General features: G+C 43.2%; 1 protein-coding gene across 1 annotated transcript in view; it reads right to left on the bottom strand.

The window, feature by feature from the left end:
- Window positions 1-12,823, bottom strand: part of LOC123775365 (ras-related and estrogen-regulated growth inhibitor) — a 40,108-nt gene that overhangs the window by 26,113 nt on the left and 1,172 nt on the right. The window contains exons 2-3 of the mRNA XM_045770511.2: window positions 7,954-8,102; window positions 5,035-5,091 (exon numbers count right to left, since the gene is read on the bottom strand). Coding sequence (XP_045626467.1) covers window positions 5,035-5,091; window positions 7,954-8,050 — 154 coding nt within the window. The 5' untranslated portion in view covers window positions 8,051-8,102. The remainder of the gene's footprint in view (window positions 1-5,034; window positions 5,092-7,953; window positions 8,103-12,823) is intronic.

Below are 12,823 nucleotides of genomic sequence, written 5' to 3'. Positions count from 1 at the left end.
ATTGAATTATACGAGATCTTATATGTTCTTAAATCAACTTGTCCTACAAAAAATCGTCGCTTTTCGCGCGTAAGCGTTACATAAGGCCAAAAATAGTCGTACTAGAAAATGGAAGCGGCTGGCGAAAGTGACGTGCTGTCCCGTTTTCTGTTTTGTGTCCTCTGGTAAGTTAGGATAAGGGTATTTTAAATTGCCCGTTTTCTTGACGTTGGGAAACCTTACTAGGACGGGCTGTTTAAAATGGGAGTATTACTGAACACGTTGTTGACCATTCCCTTAGACTCGTTGGTTCAACAGAACCAACGAGTCTAAGAACCAACCAAAGAACCAACATTCTTCCATGGCTTCTTCGAAGCGTCTCGCCTTGTGGATTTGTTCATTTGATGCACCACACTATTGTGATTTCTGTGTGTATTGAAGTAAGGGCGAGGAGGTAGAACAGCTTGTTGACAGAGCCCGGGTGCATGGGGGGAATTTTGTGAAACCCTGGTCTGTGCCTCGGAGAGGCTGCAGGATCCGTGTGAGGGCAGTAGCACTCCCGGTTGCAATTCTTTTAACCATGTCATAGCATAGTCGAATAAGGCGCGTCTGAGATCCTCTCGGATGTAGGTTCGAACCCTCATCACGGCCCTTGTGGCTTTGTTCAAACTCCAGTCATTTGGCCAATAAAAGTATCCTGTTCCTTATCCGGATAACTGCCTAATAATGCACTGAACCTTGTTTACACAGGGAAGTGGGTACACTTATAAGGAGCTTGACAGCTGAGTGGATAGCGCTTCGGATTCGTAGTCCTAAGATTCCGGGTTCGATTCCCGGTGAAGAAGGAAACAAATGGGCAGAGTTTCCTTTACCCTGATACCTCTGTTACCTAGCAGTAAATAGGTACGTGGGAGTTAAGACAGCTGCTACGGGCTGCTTTCTGGTGTGTGCGTGTAAAAAAAAAAAATTTGATTGATTGACAGTTGAGAGGCGGGCCGAAAGAGCTAGAGCTCAACCCCCGCAAGCCACAACTAGGTGAACACACTTCCCCCACAGTCAAGCCCCCAAGCCGGCAGTGTCGCCCTAGTGTCCTGGGCGACATTAGCCCCATACCGGGAGGGTGGTTTAGAACTACGGGCTCACCATAGCCCGTGCTACCTGGAACTTTTTGTTCCAGGTAGCGAATCTTAAACAATAACAACGGGAGGTTGGCCGGGGTCACTCCGGCTGAGGGATGACCGGCCTGCGTCACTCACTGCCAAGGTAACCTCATTATCAGCCAGTATGACTATATGGCACGTGAGAGGGATATGACGATGAGGGAAGCAACGATGCCCAAGCACTTGAGCCTCCGGGGATCGAACGCAGACCTGCAAGAAGCGAGGTGGCTGTTGTGCCGACCAATCCAAGTGGTTGGAATAGAAGCCTCTTAATTCAGCCCGTTCTCTTGCCACACCGTAAATAATCCATCCTTGTGTTCCAGGGATGTGTTCCATGAATGTGTTCCAGGGATGTATTCCAGGAATGTGTTCCAGGGATATGTTCCAGGAATGTGTTCCAGGAATGTGTTCCAGGGATGTGTTCCAGGGATGTGTTCCAGGAATGTGTTCCAGGGATGTGTTCCAGGGATGTGTTCCAGGGATGTGTTCCAGGGATGTGTTCCAAGGACTGTGTTCCAGGAATGTGTTCCAGGAAAGAAATGAGATGAGGGGGGGGGGGGGACCCGGGTACAGGTACCCGTCCATGTAACTATATTGAAAGATATAATGCCAATTTGTCTGTTTGTCTATCCAAGGGTGGAGGCCAGGCGCTCGGGGCTAGCCTCACCTAGCCTTGCAGAGGGAATGGTTTGGAGTACAGGACGGTCATAGGATGGGCGGGATCGGCCTAAGCCAAGTACTTTAAGAAATATCAGCCTGTATCACCCTCCCTCTGTGTGATGTTTATGATGTCTAAAATTATGTTTTCCGTCGAGATTGAAGACTTTGAAAAAATTTAGATTGAATAGTCCCTTGAAGAGGACTACTCATTATAAAAATATTGAATAGTCCCTTGAAGATTTTCCAAACTTATAGGTTCGAAACGTTGTGTACAATTATAATAAATACAATTTAGTCAAGAACACTGGTTAGAGTCATAGAGGCGCAACTCAAGAAAATAATCATCACGGAATATGCAATCATGTTCAGTGAAACACACACACACACACACATTATATACATACATAAATACATATATTCACACACACATATACTATGGAATCTAAAATTTTCGAAAACGATTTCGATAAGGAATTATGCTTGTGGAAGAGGTGAAGGTCTTAATCACGTTGTGTGTATATACGAGTGCTCCCTGAAGGCCACAGGAGTGACGTCATCACATAAACAATTTATCTCCCTTTCAGGGGAAACTCGCACAAAAAAGAAAGAAACAAAGATGGCGGGGGACAAGTGAGCGTAGCGGTCCAGACCATAAACTAAGACTCCACGGCCGGCCGTCTGTCATGTTCCTCCACATTTATATATATACACACTCATTTTCAGGAGCGATTAAAGTGAATTACCCGCGTGGGGACACGTCGCCACGGAAAGGAATTCGCGCCATTTATTTCCAAGCGTTGAGTTTGGCGCCAAGAGACAGCAGTGTTGTGACAGCAGTCGGGAGCCGTACACCCTGCGCTCTCACCCCTCAAGAGGGGGGTGTATTTAGACGGTACTTTGTTTCTATTGTATCTGTGACCAAAATATGTATTGTGGTACATAGGTTTCTTCGACTATATACATTTTTATGGCCGTGCGTTGTAGGATTGAGGGTTATGGGACTGTCCGAGCGTTGTGGGACTCTGTCCGAGCATTATAGGACTCCGTCATACCTACTAAAACGGCACAAAACACTAACACGAACACAGTGCATTCAGGGATTAATGTAGACGCATACACACAGGCATAAAACCTGTCCCTCCTAAAGAAAGACTTGAAGGTCGAACTAGGAAAGAGAATCACTCATCCTCATAGAACATATAGACACGAATACAGCCACAGTTTCGTGTCACCCCTGTGACACGAACTAAGTACGAAAATTGCGTACGAAAGTACGAAAATTTGTACCAGTGGAAGACACAGGAAAACTGCTAATCAGATATGAAGATCTCTCAAAGGACAACATTCAACAGCGACAAATGCCAAATACTTTGCGAAAGGAGAAACGGAAAATCTTAAAACCAGAACAGGACAGAGTGAGCTCTCCTAAAAATGTCTGGACCGGATCAAAGATCTTGGAGTAAGAGTATCACAAGCCCTAACTCTCAGAGAACACAACAAAGCAAGAACAGCTAGAGCCAGGAAAATGAGAGGGCATTCCGTGGCAAAGCTGGCGGGGCGGCAAAGCAAGAATGTACACACAGATCCCTTACTGTGTACATAGAATCAGTAAAAACACTCACCAAGCCCACAAGAAAGTAGTCAAACTGTACTCCTTGGCAGGGAGGCGAGAGAGAGAGAAATACCTCACAATATACACATGAAAAACAGTGGAAGGTCAAGGTCCCAAACTTACACACTTAAGGTAAACATAACACAATTAGAGAGCACAGTGTAAACATTAGGAACCCCACGGTTCTTCAGTCTCTAGTCAGCCTCTACACCCACACCCGCGTCCATGCCCATGCCTCTATTCATGCCCACGCCTACACCCATACCCACACGAAGATATTTTCTAACCCACCTGCCCATCAATCAAACAAATTTAAGCTTTTGGATCATTAAGCTAACATTACTGGAGCGCCATGTTTACTGTCGCTACTTGATGGGTAGATGGTAGATACGCTGGTATTTAAGAGCTCCTCGAACCTTCAAAACCAAGGCCCTAATACGTCTATTTCTAGAATTTCTAACTTAAGCCGCTGACAAGGCTGCTACATTAGCGTGATAAATGGCGATGCAAAGGAGACTATATTAGCGCAGTCTGATGCTTTAACTGGGGTACGTTGATCTGTTGAACCAACACTCATAATGGGACCATGAACTATGGTCCAGGACAGACAGCTTAACATGTCAGGCACCATAAAAGACAACATAACATGGGAGGGACAAGAACAGCTTAATATGAAAGAGATCGAGGACATATACAGCATAACATGGGAGGCACCAACACTGACAGCTTAATGTGGGAGGAACCAGGACAACAGATGGACAGAGAGAGAGACAGAGACAGACTGAGTTTCCCACATGTCATCCCGGGGTCGAAACAGCGTCCAGAATGACTCATGTGATGGTGTCGTGCCAGACAGAGGTGGCACCCCCGGGCCGGTAGTGCCAGAGGTACTGTGGCCGCACGGTACACAGTGGAGGTGTCAAGTGGTGTCACGCGGGCCTGCCCCCCCCCCCTGCTAAAGATAAACACGGCAGCCATGACATTGCCATAACCTCGTTACCTCTATCACCGCGTCTCTCTCTCTCTCTCTCTCTCTCTCTCTCTCTCTCTCTCTCTCTCTCTCTCTCTCTCTCTTCTTGGTCTTAGATAGCTATTCCTCTTGACGTTCTCATTACATCACTGTTTCTTTATTGTATGAATTCGGTTAAAGTTTTTCATAGTAATCATTTATGTCAAAATAATATATAAACACATGATGCAGACCTTCAGTTACTCGCACACACACACACACACACACACACACACACACACACACACACACACACACACACACACACATTAGGGGTCTGCGGCTGAGTGGACAGCGTTCGGGATTCGTAGTCCTAGGGTCCAGGGATCTATCCCGGCGATGGCGGAAACGAATGGGCATAGTTTCTTTCACGCTGATGCGCCTGATCACCTAGCAGTAAACAGGTACCAGGACGTTAGACAGCTGCTACGGGCTGCTTCCGGTGTGTGTGGGGGGGGGGGGTGAGGGGAATGACATCTGATTTGTGTTTTGTGATGCTGAAAACCTGTAGTGTATTTATGTTCACTTGCACTCTTGAGAAGTACAAATAGGGTGATAAACAATAGATACAAGAGCACATATAACAAGAACAAGGTGAAGAACAAAGAACATACCTGCCTGGTGGTCGTATTCCCCAATATATCTCTTAGTGAGAAATCTGACGATCAGAGCTGGAAAGAAAACAAATATATAGATATTATTAGAGTTGATTAATAACATGTGTGTGTAGGATCAATACATATGTAGCAAGAACACATATATAGCAACAATACCTATGTAGCAAGCATACCTATCTAGCAAGAATACATGTGTAGTAAAAATACATGTGTAGGATACGTCTTAACAAGGCTTCATAATATTTCTATTGTGGTTGTGGGGCTGATATTATTGCACTAAGTCGTACACAAACAATTTTGAAAAACACTGTGAGCTTGAGCTGATCGTGAGGGAATATTTGAGCTCATCGTGAGAGAATATTTGAGCTCATTGTATGATGTTTGATCACATCGTACGAGTATTTGACCATATCGTATGAATACCTGAAAATATCATATGAGACTTGAGCACATACTATGAGAGTACTTCTGGACATCGTGTGAGAGCACTTGAGCACATGGCGTGAGAGCACTTGAGCACATCGTGTGAGAGCACTTGAGCTTATGGCGTGAGAGCACTTGAGCACATCGTGTGAGAGCACTTGAGCACATGGCGTGAGAGCACTTGAGCACATCGTGTGAGAGCACTTGAGCACATCGTGTGAGAGCACTTGAGCTTATAGCTCCACACCGGTGTTGAATGATAAACACAACGCTTAGGAAGCCACTTCCATGTGCCCGTTTTCTTTGTTTCACCATCCTAATATAAACAACCTATCATCTCGGTGGAGAGGATTCCCCTCCAGGGAATGAATTGAGAATGACAACATAATTTGTGCTATTATCTTCTCTCTCTCTCTCTCTCTCTCTCTCTCTCTCTCTCTCTCTCTCTCTCTCTCTCTCTCTCTCTCTCTCTCTCTCTCTCTCTCTCTCTCTCTCTCCATGGTCAGGTTATGTTAAGGTTTAGTTTAGTTTGCAGCCTTAGGGGATATTTGGCTAATAATTTTGTGTGTAATGCTTTGACATTTCTTGAACATTTGTTACGGTTATCTTGAAATTCGTGATTTTGTTCGCATTTCATCACAGTGACGTAGGGTGTGCGATTAATTTGTTGACACAGTTTACATTTAGTCAGATCTACATCAGCAGGTAATACAAATTCCCAGTGATACTTTTAACCAACTGTAAGCCAAGCAGTAGTGAGGAGTCTGCTCATTTTACTGGATGATCCATAGATATGTGGCTCATCTTGCATGGTAGCATGATAACAAATATAATAGCTAGTGAAGATTTAACTTTGTCTAAAATATTAAGTTTGTTGAAGTTCTTGTTGTATTATTGTCCTCAGGCTAACATAGGCAATCTAAGGTTATAGTAAACTCTTTTGAAGGCAGATTCTTTGGTAACTCATCAGTTCTATCTTGCATTCAGAGGCGAGCATTCAGAGGCGAGTATGAGGTAGAATCCACATGAAATGGGTTTTTATCATCAATAATAACATTGTTGTATCTGTGTCTGGCTTCAGACAGTATGTTACAATTGTCCTAATAAGTTGAGCGCAATTAAGGATGATACGGAATCATATAGGGTTAACGTGTCAACTACAAACACATGATCACACTGAGTATAAAGGAATCTGGCAGAGTTTGGTCCGGAGGGTCGAGAGGCAGTTGTTTATACGGACTCAACAATTGTTTGCTTCCTTGTCGACTCACAATTGGGGATCTCGGGTTCGATTACTGTGCGAGACTGAAATGATTGGGTTCCATTTTCTTACATCTAATGCCTCTGTTCACCTAGCAGTAAACATGTACCCGGATGTTAGGTAAGTGTTTTTGGGTTGTATCATGGGTCGGGTCGACAGTTCGACCTGAGGGGAGGGGGGGGGAGTTGACCTCGATACAAGCCTAAAGTATATGTACATATATACACAGGATTCCTGTCCCCTTACAAAACGAATTAATGCTATTAATTATTTTCGGCCGGATATTGTAATTTTTCAACCCATTGACAGAGTTTTACAAATAATTCCCGAGCATATTAGTCAGTTACAGAGTCATCCATAACATTTATAGCGTGTTAGGTGCGATTATTTCCCGTTAATTATGAACAAGTCTGTATGGTTTGACGTGATGCATCATTCCCGTGATGCTTCACTTATTATGGCTAGGCTGTCATATAATATATTCCCTCATATATGAGGAGATTTAAAGTAATCTTTGTTCATGGAACAAATTACCGGGTAACAAGAGACGTGGGGTCGCTGGATTGTTTCAAGCGTAGATTAGACATATATGATAATATGAATGAGTTTGACTCGATATAAAGAGAAGTTGTCTCGTATGGGCCAATAGTAAGTACTTCTGTAACACATGTGGAGCTGAGAGTGTAATTTAGAGGAGACACTAGGATACAGCGGGTTCAACTTATTACCATGGATAAATTACCTGAAATCCTTGCACTGTATCCATATTTCGCTTCCAGTAGATAAACGACATATGAGATTAAGAAACAAGTAGTGTATTGTGAAGACTATTAATAAACAGCAGCTCCCCTATGACTCTGTAATATCCCCATTGGTCAAACTATTATGTATTAGCGATAAGACCTACCATTAATGTATAATAACTTACTGTAAATATATAACTCTTGAAATAGCACTTTCTCTGTAACTAGCTGACATTGTAACTATAAGGTGTGAAGGATAGATGAAATTGTTTATGTGATAATCTAAGATGAGGTCTGATAAAGACCTTTTGTGCCCTCTGTAATGCTTTTTGCGCTACCGCTCACAGGATGATTGTTGTTGTTAAAGATTTAGCTACTCAGGACGAAGTGTCCATGTAGCACGGGCTATGGTGAGCCCGTACACAGGATGAGTATGGGGTGCACAATAAACTAGCCGCCACGCGGCAGCAATCAAAAACTCAAACTCACCGCTCTTGCCGACCCCCGGGGCGCCCAGCACAGCGATCTTCACCTCTGATAAAGATGACTTCTTCCTCCTGATGCCTCGTATGGCGTTGGTGGTCATGTCTGCCGCAGGGAGCAGGGAACACTGATGTTAGTGCTGCCACATCATGGATCTGTGGGGCGAATATCTCACTAATATTAATATATTAATCATAAACCCAGTAATAACGATAATAATGATAAAATATTCACAAATTTCATTTATATATCAGTAATAAAGAGTGGATAACCTTGGTATCACAATATTTTCTAAGTGAGGCAAGAATATAAAAAATAAATTAAAGGTTGGACAATTAAAAAATTGTCCCATCTATGCCTGACTCAAAAGTAAAACTAAAAAGTACCTAATTTCAACCTCATAGTTCAGCCCGTCCTCCTAAGATTTCCCAACGTCAAGAAACTGCCGTACTAAAGTCCTCTTATCCTAACCTACCAGAGGACACAAAACAGAAAACGGGAGAGTGTATTAATTTCGCCAGCCGCTTCCATTTTCTAGCACGACAATTTATGGCCTTAGGTAAAGTATACGTTACTTTACTTTATATACGTTACGTATACGTAAAGTGTATGTTACGTTACTTTACGTCGCATATATTTTAAAGTATATGCGACGTTCTATTAGGAGGACGAGTTGCATAGTTTCCTACAGGAGTCGAACGCCGATCCTGCAAGAAGCGAGCCGTCGCTGTACCGACCTATCCAAGTGGTTAGGCATATAGGGGGAAGACATCACAGTTCACGCCAAAGATGGCAGTCAGACGCCAGTCTTTACCGTTCACACCTGACTCTTAACGTATCCGTGTTTATGTCTTCATTTTGCGTCAAGGCTTATCTTTCTCTCTGATTTTATGCCATATATATTTTTTGTAGATAAATAAGCATGTCGTTTGTCAAATGTAAAATGACCTTGAGACAACTCGTTAAACCCCGGTGAGGGTTCAGAAGAGGTTTGAGCGATAAAAACTGTGTGCGTGTATGAGATGTGTCGGACTAAAGTCTTAAATGGTTTTACCCTCTCAGCAAAACCATTAAACCTGAAACTATATATGTTTATCAAGAGTAAAAACGGCTTCCTATCCACGAAGCCCCGACCACCGCCACCCACAGCATCATCAGTCAGCCACTCACTTTACCAGTCGAGGCTTTACAACCAACCCGTTCAAGAACAACCAATCAACTAGGCTATCCTCAACCACCGACCCCAAAGACGTAGTCATCCCTTTTAGCGTAGTGTGCATTTAAATGCATTGTTATATTATAATTTGGTGTACAGTTAAACCTAAATTAGGTTAGGTTAGATGTATAGATTCTGTTGGCAATTATTTGTATTTGCAGTAAGTGGGTGAACCATTTACAGAATTGCGTTTCGAACAGAGGTCGTCAGCGAAGCACTGTTCGAGAAATGTTCGGAGATCATCAGTTGTGAGTTTTGCGTTAAGTGGCTTTTCATTAATAAACAGAGGATTTAGCGGCTGGAATAGCTAGCATTTGCCATTTGTTTATAAAGACAGGCTGCATAAACAGGGGGTTCAATTCAATTTCTTTCTTTATTATGCACCCCATACCCATCCCGTGGGCGGTGGTGTAAAGGATTACAGAGGCACATAATCGGTTCAGGAACTGAACCCTCTAGTTCGTTTAGCTAAGCAAATAACAATCTTTTGACGCTAGTTACAAAATTATTAATGTTATATATACATGTACACATACTCATGCATACATGTACATATACATACGTATACATATATACATACACATACATATTTAATCACCCACACAAATACACACATCAATAATCTTTTGTGTCACAAGTGATTCAACAAGAGGCTTACAACAGTCACTATACAAGGCACTTTACATCTATGAGGAGTCACACAGTTACTAGTCGTGCTCCACACCCACCCAACTGGGCGGCAGCTTTACAGTCATGTGCTCCACACCCACCCAACTGGGCGGCAGCTTTACAGTCATGTGCTCCACACCCACCCAACTGGGCGGCAGCTTTACAGTCATGTGCTCCACACCCACCCAACTGGGCGGCAGCTTTACAGTCATGTGCTCCACACCCACCCAACTGGGCGGCATCTTTACAGTCATGTGCTCCACACCCACCCAACTGGGCGGCAGCTTTACAGTCATGTGCATGCATTACCTACAGTAAGCAAATTTTGGATACTTCGCTAAGATTTCGGGCAGCACGTCATTATGAATGAAGTACTTACACATTTCTTGGACACTATTGATGGTGTTATCTCTAAATTCAGCGATTTTTTCACATTCCATTATATAATGACGCAAAGTATGCGAAGAGTTCTGCTGACAGTTTACATTTAGTCAAATCTACATAAGCAGATGTTACAAATTCCCAGAGGTACTTGTAGCCGAGCCTAAGCCTAGCAGTGGTAACATCTAGACGTCTGCTAACATTATTGGATGACCCATAGACGTGCGGTTCTTCCTGCATAATAGAATGATGATAGATGGAGTAACTGGTGTGAATTTTACTTTGCCTCAAGTCTCCGAAATTTAGTTGATGTTCCCGGAATATTACTGCCCTCAGGCTGCTCAAAGGCAGTCCAAGTTGGTAATCAATTCCCTCTTTACGAGCAAAAGTCTTGGCTAGCTCATCAGTTCTATCATGCATTCGGAGACCAATATGGGAAGGAATCCACAGGAGACAAACTCTGACTCCATCATTGAATATTTCATTATATCTGTGTCTAGCTTCAGAGATAAGCACGTCACAGTTATGCCTTGGGGAGCTGAGGGCAGTCAAGGATGACAAGGAGTCACTTACAATTAGCGTGTCAACTTTGGATTCATATACGCGCTCGAGTGCAAGGATTATGGCAACCAATTCTGTTTGAAGAGTGGAGGCCCAGTTACTTAGACGCGCTCCACACTCATGGGAGATGGAACCATCTCTCCCTGTCACAACAACTGCACTTCCAGCAGTTGTTGTTGTGATAATGTGAACAAATGTTGTGATAAAATGACTGATAATGTGGCGTAGGTCACTTATGCCCGCACTACTTACATTGTTGTATTTCAGTCAGAAATACAACAATGTAGAAACACAACAGATATAAATTGTTGTTTTTATATCAGAACATAAGAACTAAGGGAACCGCAGAAGGGCTGTTGTCCCGCACGTGGCAGTTTCTATTTATATCCACACATCTCTCTCTAATAAAAAAGTTAAATATCAAATTATCCACTAATATCTACTTTACTTGTTTAACGTTAATGTCCGGCAACGATATTGTCCCAAATGTGGGGAAAATAAAATGGCGTCAGGCTGTCACAATGAACTTGAAGTGTCTTTGTGAGCGCATCTTACCTCACCCCTCAGTACCTCACCCCTCACTACCAGAGACTATTTTAGACGTGGGTCTCCACTCTCGAGGCGGCCTCCGGCCCATCACCGTAGCGTGGCGGACTTTCCTCATCAACCGGTGTTTTATATACAATATATTTCAGTGAGCGTGAGAGTCTGGCGAAGCTTAAATGTGTGTATCTTGGGCTGAAGGAACCTCAAGTGAAGGAGGGTTATTAAGGTGGAGCCGCTAACTTACTGGCCCCACCAGCAACTGTAGTCTATTGTAGAACTGAAGTAAACTTTGTGTTGACCAAACCACACACTAGAAAGTGAAGAGACGACGACGTTTCGGTCCGTCCATTATAAAGTCGATTGTCTCTGTTCACCAAGAAGTGAGAGACACTTCTCAGGTGCATATATTCTTTGCTTAGAGATTGTATGTCAGTTCTGGGAAACTACCAGAGTGTGTGTGGGGAGGCAGGAAGGTTGACTAAGGGACGCCCTGCCCTCCCAGTCCGTCCTCTTTAGGTTTCCCAACGTCAAGAAACTGTCGTACAACAGTACCCTCTCCTAACCTAACAATTTCGCGAGCAGCTGCCATTTTCTAACAGGACAATTTTTGAACTTGGGTACAGTATACGTCAAAATTTTGCGCTCTATTAGAAGGACGGGTTGGCCCACCACACAAGCCTAATACCAGTTCCTGAGGCAGCGGGCAAAACATGCCCGAATAGCTTTAAATCGACATTGGATCAACGTTGATTTATTCTAATTTGTTAACATTGATTCATTGTAATTTGTTAACGTTGATTCATTGTAATTTGTTGACATCCGTTGAGGCAATGATGTATGTGTGTACAATCGTAATTTAGCGACACGCATCATGCTCAGTACAGGGCACAGGAGAGCCACATGCAGTCCTGTATATTGTCTTCTCCCACCCCCTCTTTCTGTTAGGCTTTATTATACAAAAATGGAATACAGTACAGAATAATATTACAGCCTGTATGGTTCTTGGAGATCCTCAGATGTCGAACCAGAACCAAAAATGCAGCGCTCTCGCTCTCTAGATAGCTAGACAGATTTAGATAGAGATAGATCCAGGAATAAATACCAAGTACAATGCCTGGTACCTCTCAAGTTTATATATTTTACATGGGAAGGTAAATTCCTTTAAGACAGGAAGGGATAAGATCTCTGTCAAGGGGACAGAGAGATAGACAGGCGGGATAGACTAATGGATGGTGGGATTGTCTAATGGATAGATACTTTAATATATTGATGGATAAATAGTGAGACAGATTGACGAATAGATAGTGAGACAGATTGATGGATAGCTAGTTGGATAGATTTGTGAATATATAGTGGGATAACCTGATGGATAGACCAATGTATAGTTAATTGGATAAACCGATAGATAAACAGTGGGATAGGCTGCTGACTAGATTTTGGGATAGTTGGTTGTCCCCCTGGTAGGTGTGCTCTGTGCATGGGTTTCACAGTACTTTGCACGTT

The sequence above is a fragment of the Procambarus clarkii genome, chromosome 70 (genome assembly GCF_040958095.1).
Source record: "Procambarus clarkii isolate CNS0578487 chromosome 70, FALCON_Pclarkii_2.0, whole genome shotgun sequence".
Taxonomy (NCBI): Eukaryota; Metazoa; Arthropoda; class Malacostraca; order Decapoda; family Cambaridae; genus Procambarus; species Procambarus clarkii.
This window is presented reverse-complemented; position numbering and strand designations above follow the sequence as displayed.